The following is a 20,517-nucleotide window of genomic DNA, read 5'->3' as shown; positions in this document are numbered from 1 at the left end:
GTCCCCCGCCTCGCCCTCGCCTCCGGGAAAGAGCCCCCGCCGCCGGTACCCTCCAAGCAATCCTGAGAGCCTAGGATTTAGCAACCGGCCGCCCCCCCCCCCCCCCGACGAATCAACTGCGACCGCAGGTGTAAAGATAATATTTGAAAAAACTACACACAAATCTCACTTAAAAATCTTTGTGTGAAAGATACTGTTACTTTTAGTAAGTGATTTGGGTTTGTTTTTTTTTGTCCCCTTCACTGATGATGCCATCTATAGCTCTGCTTCTTTCACTCATTAGTCATTACTAATTCTCAACCTCTTACAGTCATTTTAACAAATATTTATAAATCCACTAAAAGTTACATAAAACAATCATTATAAATAAATAAAATAAATTGATCACCTTGGAGGTGTGGAATTTCAAAACAGAGAAATAACATTTATGGAGTAATTTCTAAAGCTAGATTAAAGTTTGGATGCTTTCCATGCCTCATCTCATTTAAGGTGACAATCCCCATTAATTGTATGCTTGGAAGAAAGATGTAATTATCAGTCATTCCATAAAGCTTGAAGTGAACTTGGGCTCTCTAGTAGATACTAATTTTTATTCCTTTAAGGATATAAAAGTAAGGGAGTTCTTTTTTAATTGAATTTCTCTTAAGTTTTAAAATATGAAGATCAGTATCAATGTGGCCATTGAATGTTGTCTACTAAATGGTGTAATATTTACCTATAATTTTTAGTAGCTTTTGCAATTATTTTGGTGCCTAAAATAACTTATGTTCTTGTGTTGAATAACTTTGTCTACTTCACTTCTGGGATGTCTAAGTATAGGTGGTTGTGTTTGAATTACAGAAATACTGGGTTTTAAGCAGGAATTTTGTCTGAAGATAGAATCTTTTAATAAGGTTTTGTGTGTGTGCAGTTTTTTTTTCCATAATATTAAGTTTGCATTTGCTAACCTTCTGTACTAACTAGAAGTAGTAGAGGTACTGTATATAAAAAATCTAAAAGGCTAATGGCTGCTATTTTATTTAAGATATTGGTAAAGAAAAAGCAGTCAGGGAAATTTTGCAGGCCAAGTATTGTATTATGAAAACCCAAATTATTACCTTGTACAGACTTAGAAATGGTATGAGTGATCTATGACAAAACGTGCTTTGTAGGAGAAGCAGTTATTCCGTGGGTGTGGGGGGCATCTGTCCACGTGTTAGTGTTCTTGGTGCTCGAATTGTGGTCTTGCTGGCAAGATCTGGAAGGTGTGCCTTCAACTAGAAACCATAACCTTTTATCCAAAGAACCAGTATGGTCTAACTAGAACTCTTAATTCTAGTTCTTCATTCATTAAATGAATGTCTTAACATTCCTGATAGGAGGCAGATAATGTGGAATGTGCTATTTATGTTTACCAGGATACAAAGATGAGTAAAACACAGTATGGCACAATTCCTAATCTCAAATAAGTGCTATTTAGCCAGCTGTGGGGAGCACACACACAAAAAAAGTGGTTGAAAGTCGCCAACAGAGTTGTATTTATTCCTTTCCTTTTCCATGGTTCTTGAATCCTTTATGGATTAAACTGGCCTTTCTTTATTGCCAATAAAGGATCTCAGTTTTATTTCACAATTTTGTTTCTTTGGGAAAATGTTTCTCAGTTCCATAACAGTGTAATTAAACTTGGAGAATGCAATCTGTGCATCAACTGGAGCCTTTCCCTATTGTGAGAGAGAAAATACTTATCTCAGCATTGTTGAGTTAATGCGTAGTTGGTACAAAGTTTTCAATTTTAATTGCTTACTTACTTAGTGAGAGTGAATGATTGATTATGACAACTAAAGTGTGAGATAAAGCATGATGTAGACTGAACAGTTTTTCAGATGCATACGGTTCTTTGGTAAGATAAGAATCTTTAGTAAATAACTTACATTAATGGTTATTTCTGTTCCTCTTGGATAATGACTGGTCCGCCCCCACCCCTGCCCTCCATTTTTTTGAGGCTTATGGGAAAACGTTAGAGGCCATTCAAATAAACTCTTCGGTATCATTGTGACAATTGAATTGAATGGCTTGATACCAAAAGAACTTCAGTTATTTTACAAAAGAAACCTGTGAAGTATAACTTTGTTAATATTTACAGCCACCAGTGCTGTTCGCATTTTGTGTACATTACCTCGTTTAAGCCTCACATCATCCTGTGAGAAGTGCACTGCTGTACCCCCCTGCATGTGAGGGAACTGAGACACAGAAGTCTCACAAAGTTCTGCTGGCAATGTCACGTGTTTGGCAAGAATTATGATAGTGTGAATGTAATGTTGCTTCTTTCTCTGACTCTTTGTTCCCCTGAAATTAATTTGTTTTTACTATTTTTTATTTTGCAGGACAATATTGTTAGACTTCTTAGTTTCGAGAGGTCAGGTTTTGTTGCCAAGGTGGGTTTTATGCCCTTGGGAAATCCTCAAGAACCCTATTTTCCAGGAATTAAAAAAAAAAAAAATCTTCATTTTTATCAGAGTCATGTAGTTATACAGTTTAATGAGTCAAGTGCTTCTCCAGGGATTGTGACAGCAGTTTTTCTCATTGCCCACCTTCACTTCCTCTTCTGACAGGTAGCCAGTCTCACCTCTTAGCTGTTTGCTCTTTTCCTGTGTGAATCGCACCTGGCTGTTCAGATGAGCGCATACTTGTTTGTATGGTTTACTGTGTCCTTTTCACCAACTCAACCCAAAACTTCCTACCGGTTGTCCAGGTTTCCTGTTTTCTTTAACATAATTTATTCTGTCCATTCCATCATCTTGCAGAAGGCCTTCCCAGAGGCGAGTGCTCCAGGCTGGAGGGTGGCACCTTGTCATTCTGGGAAGTCTCTTTTTTTTTCTCCTGTGTTGGATCTTCTTTTTTCCTCTCTCCAGTGCCCTCCTCTTTTTTGCTGGAGAAAGGATGAGTGGGAGGCAAATGTTTATACCTTGCATTTCTGAATGTCTTTATTTTCTTCCCATTCTTGAATAGTAGTTTGGTGTAACACGCAGGTTGGGAATTGTTTTCCTTCAGAATTTTGATGACTTTGCACCATTATCTTCTAGCTTATACTGTGATTGAAAGTTCAAAATCATTCTGATTATTCATCGGTGTAACCTATTTTCCTCTATCTGGATGCATGTAGAATGTTTTTGTTTGTTTGTTTCCACTGTTTTGGAATATCACAGTGATATGCTTTAGAGCAGATGTATTTTAATCCATTATGTTGTGCACTCCAGCCTTCAATGAGGAAACTTAACATTCATTAGAAACACAAATGTGGGGCCAAAGGGATGCTTTTGACACCCTTTGCCAGATTGCCCTCCAGCATGGTTTGACTAGTTTAAAATACCACTAGTATAAGTCATTTCCCAGCACCCTTGCACCTTTTTAAAGAATCTCTGCTGATTTGATAAGTAGAGCATGTTTTCTTTCATTTTATTCTGACGATGAGTGTTTTTAACCATGTGTATTTCTTATGTTTTATGTACCTGCTTATTTCCCCAGCCTGTTTTGTTGTACTTGGGGTATGTGTGTGATTTCGTATTCCTCACATATTAAGGCTATTAATCCAAATGTAATTGAAAATTCATTATTTTTTCAAGTTTGCAGATAATTTAGGGAAATACAAATAAAACAATAGTGAAGTATCTTTATACACTTTCTAGCAAAATTGCTTTTTAAGATATTTGATGCCAGCAGATTTGTGATAACACTGCTGCCCTCAGCCATTGTTGGTGGCAGTTTAAACTGTTCGGTTCTTTTGCAAATGGCATAGAATAAATATTAAGAGCCATAAACATGTACATCTTCAATGCAGTAATTCCATACCTGAAAGTTGAGCATAAGAAAATAATTGAAAAGTAATGATAAATGCACCAAATAATTATTGCAGCAATATCTATAATACTGACAAATTAGAAACAAAGTAGTGAATTAGAGAACAATATGAACTGAATTGGATTCATCATTAATATATAATGCTAGCTAGGTTAGCATGAAATAGTGACACATCCCAAAGTAATTTGGACAGAGAATAAAAATATATATGCAGAGCCCCCACCTGAGGAGCTGGGGGAGGATGCAGAGGTGTTGGGCTTCCTCACCTGGATTGTTGCTGATGTTCTCACAAACATTGAGGACTGGCGGTTTGATGTGCCGAGACTTCATCACGGGACTTGCCCTTATGAAGCCTGTTACTGCAAAGGAGAGGCTAAACCTGCTTATAATTGTGCCTGAGAGTCTCCCCCTGAGTACCTCTTTGTTGCTCAGATGTGGCCCTCTCTCTCTAGCTAAGCCAACTCGACAGGTGAACTCACTGCCCTTCCCCCTGCATGGGACCTGACTCCCAGGGGTGTAAATCTCCCTGGCAATGCAGAATATGACTTCCGGGGATGATTCTGGACCCAACATCGTGGGATTAAGAACATCTTCTTGGCCAAAAGGGGGATGCAAAGTGAAACAAAATAAAGTTTCACTGGCTGAGAGATTCCAAGTGGAGTTGAGAGGTCACTCTGGTGGGCATTCTTATGTGCTATATAGATAATCCTTTTTCAGTTTTAACACATTGGCATAGCTAGAAGTAAATAACTGAAACTATCAAACTGCAACCCAGTAGCCTTGACTCTTGAAGATGATTGTATAGCAATGTAGCTTACAAGAGGGGACAGTGTGATTGTGAAAGCCTGTGGATCACACTCCCTTTATCCAGTGTATGGATGGATGAGTAGAAAAATGGGGACAAAAAACTGAATGAAAAATAGGGTGGGATGGGGGGGATGGTTTGGATGTTCTTTTTTACTTTTATTTTTTATTCTTATTTTCACTTTTTCTGATACAAGGAAAATGTTCAAAAAATAATTTGGGGTGATGAATGTACAACTATACATGTACTGTGAACAGGTGACTGTACACTTTGGATGATTGTACGGTATGTGAATATATCTCAATAAAATTGAATTTAAAAAAACAGAAAAATATAATCCTAGCATTAAAAATGATTAAGGCATAAAAGGGTAGGCTTATGTGAATTGAAGCAGAATACCAAAGTATTTCAACTTTATGGTTACCACTGTGTAAAAATATGCATAGAAACCAAAACAGGAAGGAAACAGTGAGTTGGTTTTTGTTTGTGTCACCAAATGTGTGTATGGAGTTTTCTAGGTTTAAACTATAAAAAACTGACCTTTATTGAGTAATTACTGCGTGCCAGTCTCATGACATGGACACCAAAAGGTGGGAATTGACATGATTCTCTCATTTGACAGATAATGTAATTCTCACTTGATAAAGACATTTAATTTTTTATTATGGATGTTTTCAATTATATAGACAAAATAGAAAGAATGGTCTAATGCACCCCATGTACCCATCACCCAGCTTCAGCAATTTCAAGTTTACATTTTTTGTGAGTTGCGGAGTAGAGGTTTGAACCCACATCTATCTTTTTCCAAAACCCATGCTTTTAATTACAACACCATGCTGCCTTTTCATTTTGTCATTTGATACTCCTGAGTAACGTGATGATTGCTTAGTGCTTCTGGCAGAAAGGGACATGGAAGGGCATTGTAGTGGTGAATTTTTATGGTAGGTGATCAGATGGAGAAAGTACTTTCTTTTAAACACATGTATTCTGTAGTAAGCCTTTTCAGTTGCAGTGTTTTACAAACACAGAACCTGCTGATATGGTTCATCCGTGGTATAAATCTTTGACCCATTCCTCAGACTCTGGCCACACTAAAGATAAAGGATGGTGGCTGGGTTGGTCTTTTTGGCTGAAGTGGCTTATTGCAGTTGAGAAATTATGTAATCATTAACTGGGTAATGGAGGAGGAGTTCCTGCAGGTTTCATCTGGTATTTTACTGAGCTTTAACCCTTTGAGTATATCCAAAACTGATTCTTTAGAATCATTTAAATTTATTAGTTACCCAGAGCTTAACTCCTCAGTCTGTGTGTTTTGGATGTGATAAATATTTAGTTTTAGTAAGCATAAAAACATAGTACTTTTCCTCCTGAAATAGTTTTGTTTCCTTAAAGACTCCAAAAATAAAAGGGAAAAAAACTCAATATTGATTGAAGCATTTTAAGATTTGTTGTAAGAATCATTATTGGATTCTGCCTTTCATAAAATATTACATCTTAAAATATGCAGTTCAACAGTTCATTGAAATAGATTAAAGAAAATCCGCTTGGTTTCTCCTCATAGCCCCTCCCTGCCCATTCTCTCTCACCACTCCTATCAATTGAAGAATTTAGTAGCTGCAGCCTAAGGTATAAATATTTTTTTTTTTAATTTTTTACTCTTTGTTGAATTAACCCGACCAGACTTTCCAGTCTCCCACGCTTGTAGGACAAATAAGTGAAGACAGACTGAAATAACTATTACATGGAAATAACATTGTGTTTTAAAGAACTTGGACTCATCTCAGGAACTCTGGGTCAGCATCTTCTGCCTCGAAGGCAAGTAGGCTGTTGAATCTCCGGGACCCCAGACTCCAGGCCTGATAGCCATAAACCACACCAAACTAGAATCCAAGGATGCTATGATCTAGTCTGGGTATAGGGTCATTTACGTAACCTCTCCCTTCAAGAAAGGGACCACAGAGAACATTGATTTTTAATCTGCTGTGATCCGGTCAGATATCATGATCCTAGTAAATAGGACTGAAGTTTGGGAGAGAGGTTGGTTCAACACAGATTAATAAAATATAACTGGATTTGTGATAGTTAGTTAACTGAATAGAGTTGTTGAAATTCTCCAGAGAGAATATGTGGCATGAAAAGAAGAGATAGCCCAAGGAAGAAGAGATTAGAGAAGGAAAAGTCAAGCAGGTAAAAGAACTAGTTAGGAGAAGGTAGTGTTGTTGAAACTAAGGAAGGAAAGAGGAGGTTTCCCAGCTGGGGAGGTGAGGCGCTGTGAGTACTGAATTGGCCATTGGGACTTGGTTGTTGTCCTACTACGTGATACGAAATGGCGGTCAGACTGCGGGGCATTTAGGAGAAAATGTTAAGTGAGGACGCAGAAGCAGTAAGTATCTGACACCTTTGAACACATTTTGGAGACCCCCATAGCAGGCCTGACCCTCGGGTAGGGCAGCTGGGGCACCTTTGTGGACCCTGTGTTGGGGTGGGGTGTTTTACTCCTTTTTTCTGAACATTATTAAATTTCAATTTCAAATTTTTTATCAGTAGCAACATTCCAAAGAGCCTATGAAATCGCGGGTGGTGAGCAGTCCCCAGTTGCTTGGTTGCCCCAGACTTCCTCCTTTTCAGGATAGGCTGCCATTCCTGCAGCAGCTCACACCACTGTTTTGTCATTGTTTGCACTTTGTCTCTCCCTTTGGACTACAAGCTCCTGCAGCTCCTTGCTCTTGTTGGGTTCCTAGCACCTCGCACAATGCCAGACACATAGTGTTGAGAATTCGTGGCACAAATGTTTGAACAGATAAATTAAGTTCAGAAGAGTTCCAGTTTGGTGGTCTCAAAGAATCAAAAAAGTATGTTTCAGGAGCAAGAGATTGATAAACAGTTTCAAATGCCAATAGGTTGAGGATAGAAAACTGACCTTCGGCTTTTGCTGTTGGAAGGTCATTGGTTTCCATAGTGAAAAAAGAAATGGCAAAATGGTCAGAATAGACACTGTCCTGCCCCCTAGATGGGACCTGACTCCCAGGGGTGTAAATCTCCCTGGCAACACGGGATATGACTCCCGGGATGAATCTGACCCAACACCGTGGAATTGAGAACATCTTCTTGACCAAAAGGGGGATGTGAAATGAAATAAAATCAAGTTTCACTGGCTGAGAAATTGCAAATGGAGTTGAGAGGTCACTCTGGTGAACATTCTTATGCACTATATAGATAACCCTTTTTAGGTTTTAATGTATTGGAATAGCTAGAAGTAAATACCTGAAATTATCAAACTCCAACCCAGTAGCCTTGACTTTTGAAGATGATTGTATAGCAATGTAGCTTTCAAGAGGTGACAGTGTGATTTTGAAAGCCTTGTGGATCACACTCCTTTATCCAGTGTATGGATGGATGAGTAGAAAAATGGGGACAAAAAAAAACAAATGAAAAATGGGGGGGGCGTGATTTGGGTGTTCTTTTTTACTTTTTTTTTTCATTCTTATTTTCACTTTTTCTGGTACAAGGAAAATGTTCAGAAATAGTTTGGGGTGATGAATGCACAACTATTTGATGGTACTGTGAGCAATTGATTGTACACTTTGGATGATTGTATGGTTTATGAATATATCTCAATAAAATTGAATTTAAAAAATGGAGTAGAAGCCATTTAAGTGGGTGAAGTAAGAATATAGAAAGAATATAGAAGTTAGGGTTTTTGTTTCCTTTTTAATATTTGAGGCTAAAAGGAAGAAGCTACTGGAGAGGAAACCTGCAGATATGAGAGAGGGGAGTTCATTGTCATGGTAATTTTTTGCGTTTATTTACATATATCTAGGTATTTGCATCTGCATTTCAAGAAAATATGGTTCTCTCTTTTCCACTTGTGTGTGTGTGTGTGTGTGTGTGTGTGTGTTTTGGTAAGAGAAATTGTAGATTTATAGAAAATCATAGCACATGTTACAGAGTTCCTGTATACCCCCGCCCACCCCCAGTTTTCCTTATTACGAACACTTTGCATTAGTTTCTGCTTGGTTTTCATATGTATTTTGAACTGGAAAAATTTTGCTGTGCTGCTTAGTGCCCCCTAGTGGAGAACCTAACAATGGTGTATATTGGATCTAATATGCCAGATTCCTTCTTCCTTATGCAGGTTATTCTTTCTATTGAGAGTAGACAAGGGTGGAATACATGGTTATAGTAAGTATAGTGATGCTTAGTCCTTCTTTGATTTGCAATGGGTCAAAACTTGGCACCTGATATTATCATTTTGTTTCCTTAGTAATAATTCACTGTTATAAACCATTTGAAAATATATCTTTATTTTGGCTGCTAATAAATTAACAGCTACTTGTTAGATTTTAGTCCAATGTTGTATAACTATGTGGAATATCACATCCAATTTGAAGACTGAAAGAAAAGCCAAATTTAAAACAAAAAAATTTTATTATACTGAAAATAATTCATTATTAATGACAAACTTTTAAAATATAGAAATGTTTTTAAAAATCAGCCATAGTCTTGCCCTCAGTGCTTTTCTTCCTAGGATTTTTCTTTTTATATTAAAATATATTTCTGAAAAATATAAAGAAAGGCTCTGTAACTACACTCATTAAAAAACAAACATGCTCCGTGCAGTTGAAGCCTTCTCTGTACCCTTTACTCATCACACCCCCATTCGGCCATCTCAAAGGTCACTATCCTGAATTTGGTGTTTAATTTCCAGGCATATTTTAAAACTGTATATAAGGATATCATAAGTTATGTCTTCTTCTTCACCTTGCTTTTGTTCATTTAAAATGATGTTTGTAAGATGTATTCATGTTGACACATAGCTCTTGTTCATTTATTTCCACTCCCATATAGTAGTCCTCTGAATATGCCTTGATTTTTCCCTTCTCTTCCCATGGACTTTCAGGTTATTATTAATTTTTACTTATAACATCTCCCATGGGGGGCAAGATGGCAGCATAGAAAAGTGTGGAATTTAGTCCTCTAGAGCAAATAGTAAATAGCCAGAAACAACTGGTAAATAATTTGTAATAATTGTTGGGGGACATCTGTGACTGTTCACACATTGTACACCAGTCAGGAATGCATGGAATGACTGAGATCATAGCACAAAAACTGTAAGTAAAAGTTGCAGAGCCGGCGCCCCTACCCCTACCCCTGGCTCGGCAGGCTGAATTGCAAAACTTTGCTGTGGGAGAAAGAAGCACTCCCTGCTGGGAGCAAGGGAATGTAGCTCAACCAAACTCCACTTGTGGTTTTAACTTAACAAATTTGGGCTATTGAGTACAAGCTACAAGCACAAATAAACCTTGAGCAAGCAGGAATCTGAGGTTCCTCCCAGTAGAGAGGAGGCAGGGCCGAAGAAAAATACGTAACTAAATAAAAACAGAGGCTTTTGGAGACGGCTGAGCTCAGAATACCAGGAAACAGCTGTGTCCCAAGAAAAGGGGCACAGAGAACTGGGTACAAACACCGGTCGACTGAAAAAACTGAGGGGCTGAAGACTGGCTCCGAAAAGGGGCTTTTGCTCATTTTCCTTTTTTTTTTTCTCTCATTCTAAGCAGCTCATTAGAGAAAGCCTCAGGAATTTTCAGTGGTCAGTGCTGACCCAGGCAAGGGTGGGGTTAAGAGAGTCAGAAAGAGGAATTCAAGTGTAGAAGATAACTCCTTGGGGGGTATATCTTCCCTAAGAAAAGGGGGGCATGGCCCAGCTCAAGTGGCAGCCCTCCCTCAGAGAACTTGGACCCCATGGCCTTGGGGGAAACAAAACAAAACAAAACAAAAAAGTAGAAATAACTTAAGCTTGGCTTCTGACACCTTCAGCTTCTGGCCAGGACAGGGTCCACCGTGAAGTAAAGGGACCACACTCTATGCTGGTGGGGAGCTGCGGGCTGACAAATGCCACCTGCTGGGCAGGATAGGAAAAGCACTGAGTCCAGAGACCCCACAGGAAAGTCGGACAACCTGCTCCTCAGGGAAACTTGATACTGGTTACACCTCCCTTCTGAGACCTTGGCCCATCTGGCCTGGGAAAATATGAATGGAGCAATCAAGGAAACGAGGTGCCCAGACAACAAAAGATTTCAGGTCACCTTAGGAAAAATGAAGATATGACCCAGTCAAAGGAACAAACTTACACTTCAACTGAGATACAGGAATTGAAACAACTAATTATTAATCAAACAAATATCCTAAATCAATCAAAAAATCAAATCAATGAGTTGAGGGAAAAAATGGCAAAAGAGATGAAGGATATAAAGAAGATATTGGGCAAACATAAGGAAGAAATTGAAAGTGTGAAAAAACAATTGGCAGAACTTATGGGAATGAAAGGCACAATACAAGAGATTAAAAAAACAATGGAGACATAAGAGCAGATCTGAAGAGGCAGAAGAAAAGGTTCATGAACTGGAGGATAGGACACACAAAAGAACAGACAGGGAAAAGAATGGAAAAATATGAGCAGCCTCTTAGGGAATTGAATTCATGAAGTGCATGAATGTACATGTCATTGGTGTCCCAGATGGAGAAGAGAAGGGAAAAGGGGAAGAAACAATGATGGAGGAAATAATCACCGAAAATTTCCCATCTCTTATGAAAGACATAAAATTACGGCTCCATGAAGCGCAGCGTACTCCAAACAGAACAGATCTGAAAAGGCCTACACCAAGACACTTAATAATCAGATTATCAAACATCAAAGATAAAGAGAGAATCCTGAAAGCAGCAAGAGAAAAGCGATCCATCACATACAAAGGAAGCTTGATAAGACTATGTGCGAATTTCTCAGTAGAAACCATGGTGATGAGCAGGCAGTAGTATGATATATTTAAGATACTGAAGGAGGGGAACTGCCAACCAAGAATTCTATATGCACAGAAGCTGTCCTTCAAAAATGAGGGAAAGTTTAAAATATTCTCAGACAGGCACTGAGAGAGTTTGTGAACAAGACTGCTTTACAGGAAATACTAAAGGGAGCACTACAGACAGGAAAAGACAGGAGAGAAATGTTTGGAGCACAGTATTGGGTGATGGTGGAGCAATAATGTAAGTACACTGAACAGGGGCAACTGTGAGTAAGGTGGAAGGGGACAGGGCAGGTAGGATGACGGGGAGAGATGGAGGATGAAGACTGGGACTGTATGGCTTGGTGAAACTAGAGTGGTCAGTGATTGTGATTAAAAGTGTGTTTTTACATGAGGGAGAACAAATGAATGTCAACTTTATAAGCTGTTAAAAATGGGGTGGTATTGGAGAAAAAGAATACAGTCAATGCAAACTAGAGTTTATGGTTGGTGGTGACATTGTGATATGCTTCCACTGGTTGTAGCAGAGGCAGTGTATCAAAGCTGGATATCTATAAGAGGGGATTGTAAAGGATGGGTATGGGATTCTTGGTGGTGGTGGTGTTGTCTGACTTTTTTATTGTATTTTATTTCATTTTTTCTTCATTACTTTTTAGTTGTAACTTTCTTTTCTTTCTTTTTCTTTTTTCTTTTTACTTTTCCCACCTGTTCCTCTTTCTTTGTGGAAGCAATGGAAATGTCCTTATATAGATAATGATGGTGAATGCATAACTATGTGATTATACAGGGAACCATTGATTTTTTACTTAGGATGGAATGTATGGTGTGTGAATAAAACTGTCTAAAAAATAAACAGAGGGATACAAGTGCTGGAGAAAATGTGGACAAAGGGATATACCTAATCACCATTGGTGGGGAAGTAGAATGGTGCAGCCTGTCTGGAGGGCAGTGTGGTGGTTCCACAGGAAGCTAAGCATGAGGTTGCCATATGGTTCTGCCACTTGGTTATTGGATATATACTTGGAAGAACTGAAAAGAGAGACATGAAGGGACATTTGCACAGTGGGATTTATGGTGTCAGTATTCACGATTTGCAGTGGATGAAGGTGACCTAAAGGTACATCGACTGATGAATGGAATGGCAAACTGTGAATGGAATATTGAGCTGCTACAAAAAGGAGTGAAGTGGTGAGGTGAGTGGACATTGAGGACAGTATATTAAGTGAAATAAACCAGAAATGAAAAGAAATGCCTTATTAATATGGACTAAATATAATGTGCAAACTCTGAGAATTGAATCTGAGAGCATAGATTATCAGGGGAAGGCTTATCGTAAAGGTTCCTGGATTGTAAGCTCTTACAGCAGTTACATCTATTCCTGAGTTGTAATGGTTATTTCTAAATTCTGAGATGCTGACTGAGCTCTTTGTGTATATCCTGGTCTGTACCTGGAACTTTGGGTGTCTTTGTGACACCTGAGACTCAGAGCCAGAGTCTGAATGTCAGCATTACCCCATGCAGCAAATGTTAATGAGTCTGAAATTAGACTCAGTTAGAGATATGAATGAAATGGACTTGGTTAGGACTAAGGTAAATCAGACTGAAGGGTACAGGATGACACTGACGGCATTTCTGAAGCTTCAGCTTCTGTGTGGGACCAAAGGAAGGGATGTTTATTAGGTACAAGATCTGTATTTTTTGTAACACATTATATAATTTGACTTGTATGGTCAGTTTATTCAAACAACATAATTACATGGAGTGTTGACTGGGGAGTGATGTTGGGTTGGTTTGTGCGGGTTAGTATGAAGCCCCAATACATCCCAGAATAATTCTGGCAGAGAATGAAGACGTATTTGCAAAGCCCCCTTGAGAATCTGGGGGGAAAGGTGGAAATATTAAATTTTCCCACCTGGGGAATTAATGATATTCTTACATGGAATATTGAGCTGCTACAAGAAGGAGTGAAGTCGTGAGGTGAGTGGGCATTGAGGACAGTCTATTGAGTGAAATAAACCAGAAATGAAAAGAAAAATAATGCCTTACTAATATGGACTAAATAAAATTGAATTGAATTGAATCTGAGAGCATAGGTTATCAGGGGAAGGCTTATTGTAAAGGTTCCTAGATTGTTAGCTCTTACAGCAGTTACATCTATTCTGAACCACGTTGTTTGCATGACATTTCCATGATGTTGGGGGCTACCAAATTAGAAGACCAAGCCCTCTATCTCGGGACTTGCCCTTATGAAGTTTGTGACTACAAGCGAGAGGCTAAGCCTGCTTAAAATTATGCCTTAGAGTCACCCCCCGAAAACCTCTTTTGTTGCTCAGATGTGGCTTCTCTCTCTAAGCCAACTGTGCAGGTAAACTCACTGCCCTCCCCCCTACATGAGACACAACTCCCAGGGGTGTGAATCTCCCTGGCAATATGAGACATGACTCTTGGTGATGAGCTTGGCCCTGGCATCATGGGATTGAGAAAGCCTTCTTGGACCAAAAGGGGAAAGTGAAATGAAACAAAATAAAGTTTCAGTGGCTGAGAGATCTCAAATAGAGTCAAGAGGTCATTCTGGAGGTTATTCTTGTGCATTATATAGTTATCCCTTTGTAGTTTTTAGTGTATTGGAATAGCTAGAAGGAAATACCTGAAACTGTTGAACTGCAACCCAGTAGCCTTGAGTGTTGAAGACGATTGTATAACTATATAGCTTACACTGTGTGACTGTGTGATTATGAAAACTTTGTGGCTCCCACTCCCTTTGTACAGTGTATGGACAGATGAATAGGAAAATTAGGACAAAAAGTAAATGAATAGCAGGGAGGGATGGGGGGATGGGATGTTTTGGGTGTTCTTTTCCACTTTAATTTTTATTCTTATTTTTTGTATATGGTAATGAAAATGTTCAGAAACTGAATGTGGTGATGAATGTACAACTATCTAATGGTGCTGTGAACAATTGATTGTACACTGGGGATGATTGTATGGTATGTGAATATATGTCTATAAAATTGAATTAAAAAAAGTCTCCCATGATCATTATTGGACATATTTCCTTGAATATATTTATAGGAGTTTCTCCAGGCAGGAACCTGGAAGTGGAATTGTTTGGTTGTACGGTATGTGCATCCTCAGCTTTACGCTACGTTACCAAATTGTTCTTCAAAGCAGTGTACCAATCACTCTTCTACCAGTGTAAACTAGTACCCCAATATTGAGTATTTTCAGACAATTTAAGTCTTTTCTCAATCCAATGTGTATAAAACAGAAACTTCATAGAAAAATAAAAAATTCTAGACTCTCAGAAGAAAAGCAGGTGTTTGGCATGAACCACATTGTTTGCATGATGTTGGCACCATGAGCCAGTAAGTTCCCAGATGCAGGTCTTTCTAAGGATGGCGTCTCCGGTCTGCTGTGTGAACTCTTTGCTGCACAGATGCCTATTAGACATCTTGTGGAGATGGTGGGTGGAGAGTTGGATAATGAGTCAGGACTTCAGAGGAGAGGTTGTGATGGAGATACACATTGGGTGGTCATTAGCATACAGAGAGCCCTGAGACTGAATGAAGTCACTGAGGGAGTGAGTAGACCAAGATCCGTGCACTGGGTCCTTGAGCAAGAAGTTGTGAGATGAGGATGAACTAGCGAAGGGGTCTGAAAAGGAGCTCCTGGTGAGGTAGTTTGAGGCAGGATGAGATCCAAGAAGATCTGGTGCCTGAAAGCCACATGAAAAGAGCATTTCGGGAAGGGAGGAGTTCTCAGCAGTGTCACATGCTGCATGTGGGCTGGGTGAGTGAGGCCTGAGAGCTGACCAATAGCAGGGTGTGGAGGTCATTGGAGACCTTGACATAAACTGTTTCAATGGAGTGGTTTGGACAAACGTTTGACTGGAGTAGGTTTAAGAGAAAATGGGAGCCAAGAGTACAGACAGTTCTTTTAAGGAATTTTGCTGTAGAGAGGAGCAGGGAAATGGGGCAATAGGTTGAGGGAGAGAGGAGATGGAGGAAAATGACAGCACATTTGTGGGTTGATGGAGATGCTCCAGTGCAGAGAAAAGCCGATGATGTAGGAGAGAAGGGAACAGTTGTTGGGACTCAAGAAGTAAAGAGGGAATGAGATCGGATGCCCAAGTGGGGGAGATGGCCCTGCCGAGAAGCAAGGGCAGTTCATCGGTCATAATAGGAGGATAGGGAAAGTATAAGGGGACAGATAGAGGCAGGTAGGTGCAGAGGTGGGGATGCAAGCTCGTGAATGGAAATGAGTAGCGCTGTCACCTGTGGCCCCACATGTGAAGATGGGGACAAGGGAGATGTTGGAGATTTCAAGAATGAAAAGGTATAAGAGTCATCTTGGAGAGTGGGAGAGTGAATGGATGGGGAAGGTAGTAGGATGGCTCAGTAGCACCTTGAGGTAAGCAGTGATGAATTTAAAATGAGATTGGTTTTCAGATGACTGTTTTCTTTTTTTTTTTTTCTTTAGTCACTTTCAGCGATTGGGATACAGACCAGGTGGTGTTTCAACCAGTGTTGGAGTTTCACTGGGCAAATACCCCGGAGAGCAGAGCAGTAGCATTAGAGGTGTATGATAGGGAGTGATTGTAATAATGGACACAGGCTCTGAGCTGGGTCAAGGAGGGAGGTGAAAAGTGAGGCTGTATATATGTGGCAGGATCAACGCACTCATTGTGGATTCCGCATAGTCAAAGAGTATTGAGATTGTGCATCTCTGGGGAAGATCACTGAAAGTGGTCAGGGAGTTGAAAGCTAAAGATTGAAATTGGGGAAGTGTACAATTATTGATAGTGCTCAAGTGTGTGATTAGGGAAATGGATGACAGAGGTAAGGTGGTGAATAAAATCAGTGGTGGAGAGGAGGAGATCAAGGATCCCAGAGGACAGGGTATTGGAAGAATTACCCACATTGACACAGAAATGCAAGAATTGCCATAGGATTATATTTGAAAGAGGTGACAGTGAGCAGATCCTCTAGGAAGGAGAAGAGTGGCCTGGGATTATGGGTGCCTGTCATTTCCTGGGCTTCCTCTCCTCCCAGAAGGACTCTTCATGATTTGATAACCGGTTACCTTTTTGTCCAGAACCGTGAACTCTGAGTCATGCCGTGATCTTTCGTTTTCCAGATGCTTTTTCCTTGGTTGGAAATTCTCTCCCTCAGGGTGCTGCCTCACGTCTTGCAGTAGCCCTGCTGCACAGCAGACTGTAGGTTTCCAGTTTGAGCTTGCAGCATTTATCACATTATTGTGAAACTTTTAGTTCACCTTCACTATTTTTCTACCCTTTTAGTTTTTTTTAAACCAGGTTGACCTTTCCCTCAGGCAAAGAACCTTATCTTTCTTTTTGCCCAGGTTGCAGAGTAAAAAAGTTTTCAGCAAACTCGAGGAGTATTCTGTTTAATAGATGTTGATTGAAAATCAGTTATTATCAAGGAAGCAGTGGTATGATTCTTTACAACTGTCCCAGTAAGTGTGATACTGACTTAGGTTACTTGTATCAATCAAATGCACAAAGTTAATGAAAGAAAGTTTAAATTATGTGTTTCTATTTTATCCATAGAATATAAAATGACTGCCCTTAATCTAGTTATGTTTTAGAGAGGATTAAAAAATGTAGACTCATTTATTGACTGTGCTAGTAGATTGGAATGAAGATAGACACATCACTTACACATTTGGAAGAGAGCCTCAGTTATTCATTTCCCCTGCCCTCTGGTTTGAGCCTTCCATAGTGGTCTTAGGAACCAAGTTCGCAATTGAAGGGAGGTCCTAAATTTGCTAAGATGATCCAGGGAGTAAGGACAACAGGTATGTGTAGTTGAAAGATGACTCTAGAACAATTAAATGCTTTCTTCCCCTTTCTTACCAACTTACTGTTTAAGTATGATGAATTCATAACAACACAAAAAATGAAAATATTAAGAATTTACTTACTTGTTTGACATTAGTATGCTTAGTTTTATTTCCCTTAAAGAGAGTCTTTAGGTGAAAATTTTTTGTGAATGTTTTCCTTTCTCTTAATGATCTCCTGTGTATTTGTTAATTTTATAATTACATGAAGTACCAAAATAAATCACTTCTGTTAATTATGGTTTGATTAATAGTTTATATTGTTTGCTTTTGGAACATTGTCAAATTAATATCAATATATAAAATTGTACTGACAAAATATTAATTTTGTTTTTTCATTTTTATCAGGAGCCATGAGTGGAGAATCTCAGGTCCACGTTTTTTGGGGTGCTCCCGTTGGCCCATTGGAATTGACAGCATCACAGGAAGCAGCTTCTTTAATATCCACTGCTGAGCCCTGGAAAAAAATTCAGTTTTTGTACAGTCGAAGTCCTTTAGAACTAAAGAATGAAAAATGCGAGCAAAATATCCTTGAAGACTCTGGTGTCCTAGAAGCCATAGATTCTCCAGATCTTTTTAGTGGTTGCTTTCTAGCAAGCTCTGGAGCTAGATCTGTTCATGTGAAAGATGACACCCTACATTGTATTTCTGAAACACAGAAAATAAAATTCCAGAAGTGCTGCCCCTCAAGGATGAGTGATGTAACTGACTCTGGGGTGCAAGTATGTGGATTTGAGGGTGGAATTCAATATTTAGCTGAAGAAGAAAAGTATCAAAAGCTTCCCAGTGAAAATAAGACAATCACAGATGAACAGCATAATGATCAGTCAGATATCTGTGGTCAGAAGTTTAAAAAAAATTGTTTACAGGTAGTTCATAAGTGCACAGCTAATTTGGATTTGGTCTGTAGTACTAAACGGATGATTACAGGGCCAGAAGCTATAGAAACAAAGTGTGTGCACCATGAAATACAAAACCAGTGTCCACAGTTCTTTCCCTCTGAAACAGTAGATAAGCCACGATCTAAAGGAGGAGTTGGGACAGGCTCAGACTTTGAAATATCTACTGAGACCGAGTTTCTAAGTGTCATGACCTGCAGCCAAATTGCTTTTTTAGCCCAAAGACAGTATAAAGGGCAGAATTCTATCAATAAAGGAGCCATAAGCATGGAGATTGAACCAAAGGCAAATCAGGGGGAAGAAAGAATCAGGGAAGATAATTGTATTCCATCTAACGATGATCCTGCAGAAGGATCCGAGTGCGGAGAGAACCAAGCACATTCCCTTGAACTCTTTAGTCCTGTTTCTGCTGAAATAAAAAGCAGCCACCTTGATGTAAATGCTGATAAAGGTCTTGAAGGAAATGGGGGATCTCAGGAACTTTCCAGTTCTGAAGATAAACCGCTACCCAGTGAGATATGCATTGAGTCATTCTGCTCGGGAATACTGTGCTCCCAACTGAGGACCTGTCCTAAAGGATCTACTGAAAGAAGCCAGGCCTCTAAAGATACACCAGGCCATTGCAGAGCTCTGTCTAAAGTCCTCCAAGTGTCTGAAAAAACCACGTGGACTTCTGATGCACAAGATCCTGCGATAACACTGGACCGAAGCAAAGTGTCAGAATTGAAGTGGTTTAAAAAGACATCACTAATAAAAAATTGCAGTTACAAAAGTCGGAACTATAATTGTTTAGTCATGGTATTATCTCCATGTCATGTGAAAGAAATAAACATAAAATCAGGACCAAATTCTGGCTCTAAAGTACCTTTAGCAACAACTGTAGTGATCGACCAATCAGACGTTAGGAAGAAGGTTTTCCTGTGGAGGACTGCAGCATTTTGGGCACTTACGGTGTTTCTTGGAGATATAATTTTACTCACAGGTGAGGTCCTTGTGGTACAGTGGCAGTTTATTTCATGAAACTGTGGGCTTCCCCACCTCAGGTCCCCGGGGACCCTCATCACCAGCTGCCTCCACTGAGCACCCATGTTGGTCTCCTCACCACCCCCAGCCCCCTGCCCGTTGCCCTTTCTGAGCCTTTGCTCTGTCCTTCCTGGTTCTGCCCCTCCTTTCCAAAAATGCACCTTCTCCTTATTCATTCACTGTGTTAGTGTTCAGGTCACATCACCAGGCTCTTCATTTGTTTGTTTGCAGCAATGATTAAAGGAAGATACTGATTTTTGCCCCTGTTTCTCAGATGAGGAAACTGAGGCTCAGAGAAGGAAAGTAACCTGCCCAAACTCGCATATCTAGGAAGTCACAGAGCCATGATCTGACCTGAGTTATTATCTCCAGAATCCATGTTCTTACTATACAGTTGTGATCATAAAGCACATGCAGGTTTTAATCCCACATTTTTACCTAATGTAGGATATCTACCATTTAGTTGCATGTTTTTGTTCAATGACTTTAAAATCAATACACAGCATATTAGAGCAGAGATACTGGCCATTTTAAGAAGACAGGATGAATCCCATTCCAGGAGGAAGTAGATTAAGTGCACCAGCATATTGAAAGAAGGAATGTGGTAGAGAAGAGGTGTGGGTCAGCCTTGGAAGCTTAGAAAAAGAAAACTCCAAGGCAGTCATTGTCATTCCCACTAAAGGGTGTGCAGGGGAATGAGAACCTTCCTGTAGCACTGTCGGAAGCAGTCCCTAATAAAGAGGGAAACCCAGGGGATTGTATCGGACATGCCCCGCAGAGAGTCTGGCCCCTTGGGTAGTACCGGCTTACTTTCTGGGTGGCATCAGCTCTTCTCGCTTCCTTTGTTCTGAGTCGGCCCAGTGAGCAGCCTTTGGCTCTGGCTTCCTGGTTGTAGAACTGCCCGCAAGGTGAGAATCGCCTGCAAGTCTTCTCATTTCTTTGGCAGTTGATACCTCGCTGTAAATTTTTAAAAATTGTGTTCTGGTTTTATATTTGTCTCAGTAACTTGTGTATGTGAGCTTACATGGCAGAGCTGGAGTCTATTTTAGGAGTGCTGACAAAATCAAGTTTCTCAGACTGTAGAGAGGGCGGAACCCTGGACCGTGGGGATTTTACTAAGGCAGTTGCCATCACTGTTACCTTAGCTAATGTACTTAGTTTCCTGATTGTGTCCTGCCTGGGACACCTCTCTCTCGTTACAGCTTGTAGTTTTGTTCTACCCAGGTAGGTTGTTTCTACCTGTCGGTTTGTTTAGTGCCCCTAAACAATTCTTCTCTATACACCTTAGATCCTA

At 39.8% G+C, this 20,517-nt stretch overlaps 2 protein-coding genes across 2 annotated transcripts in view; both read left to right on the top strand.

The window, feature by feature from the left end:
• Positions 1-20,517, top strand: part of LOC119510937 (annexin A8-like protein 1) — a 261,425-nt gene that overhangs the window by 123,369 nt on the left and 117,539 nt on the right. The window lies entirely within an intron of this gene.
• Positions 1-20,517, top strand: part of LOC119510931 (shieldin complex subunit 2-like) — a 98,170-nt gene that overhangs the window by 46,964 nt on the left and 30,689 nt on the right. Inside the window, 1 exon segment of the mRNA XM_037805353.1 lies at positions 18,751-19,182. Within this exon segment, the coding sequence (XP_037661281.1) occupies positions 18,751-19,182 (432 nt within the window).

Source organism: Choloepus didactylus, chromosome 15 (genome assembly GCF_015220235.1).
Source record: "Choloepus didactylus isolate mChoDid1 chromosome 15, mChoDid1.pri, whole genome shotgun sequence".
NCBI lineage: Eukaryota > Metazoa > Chordata > Mammalia > Pilosa > Megalonychidae > Choloepus > Choloepus didactylus.
This window is presented reverse-complemented; position numbering and strand designations above follow the sequence as displayed.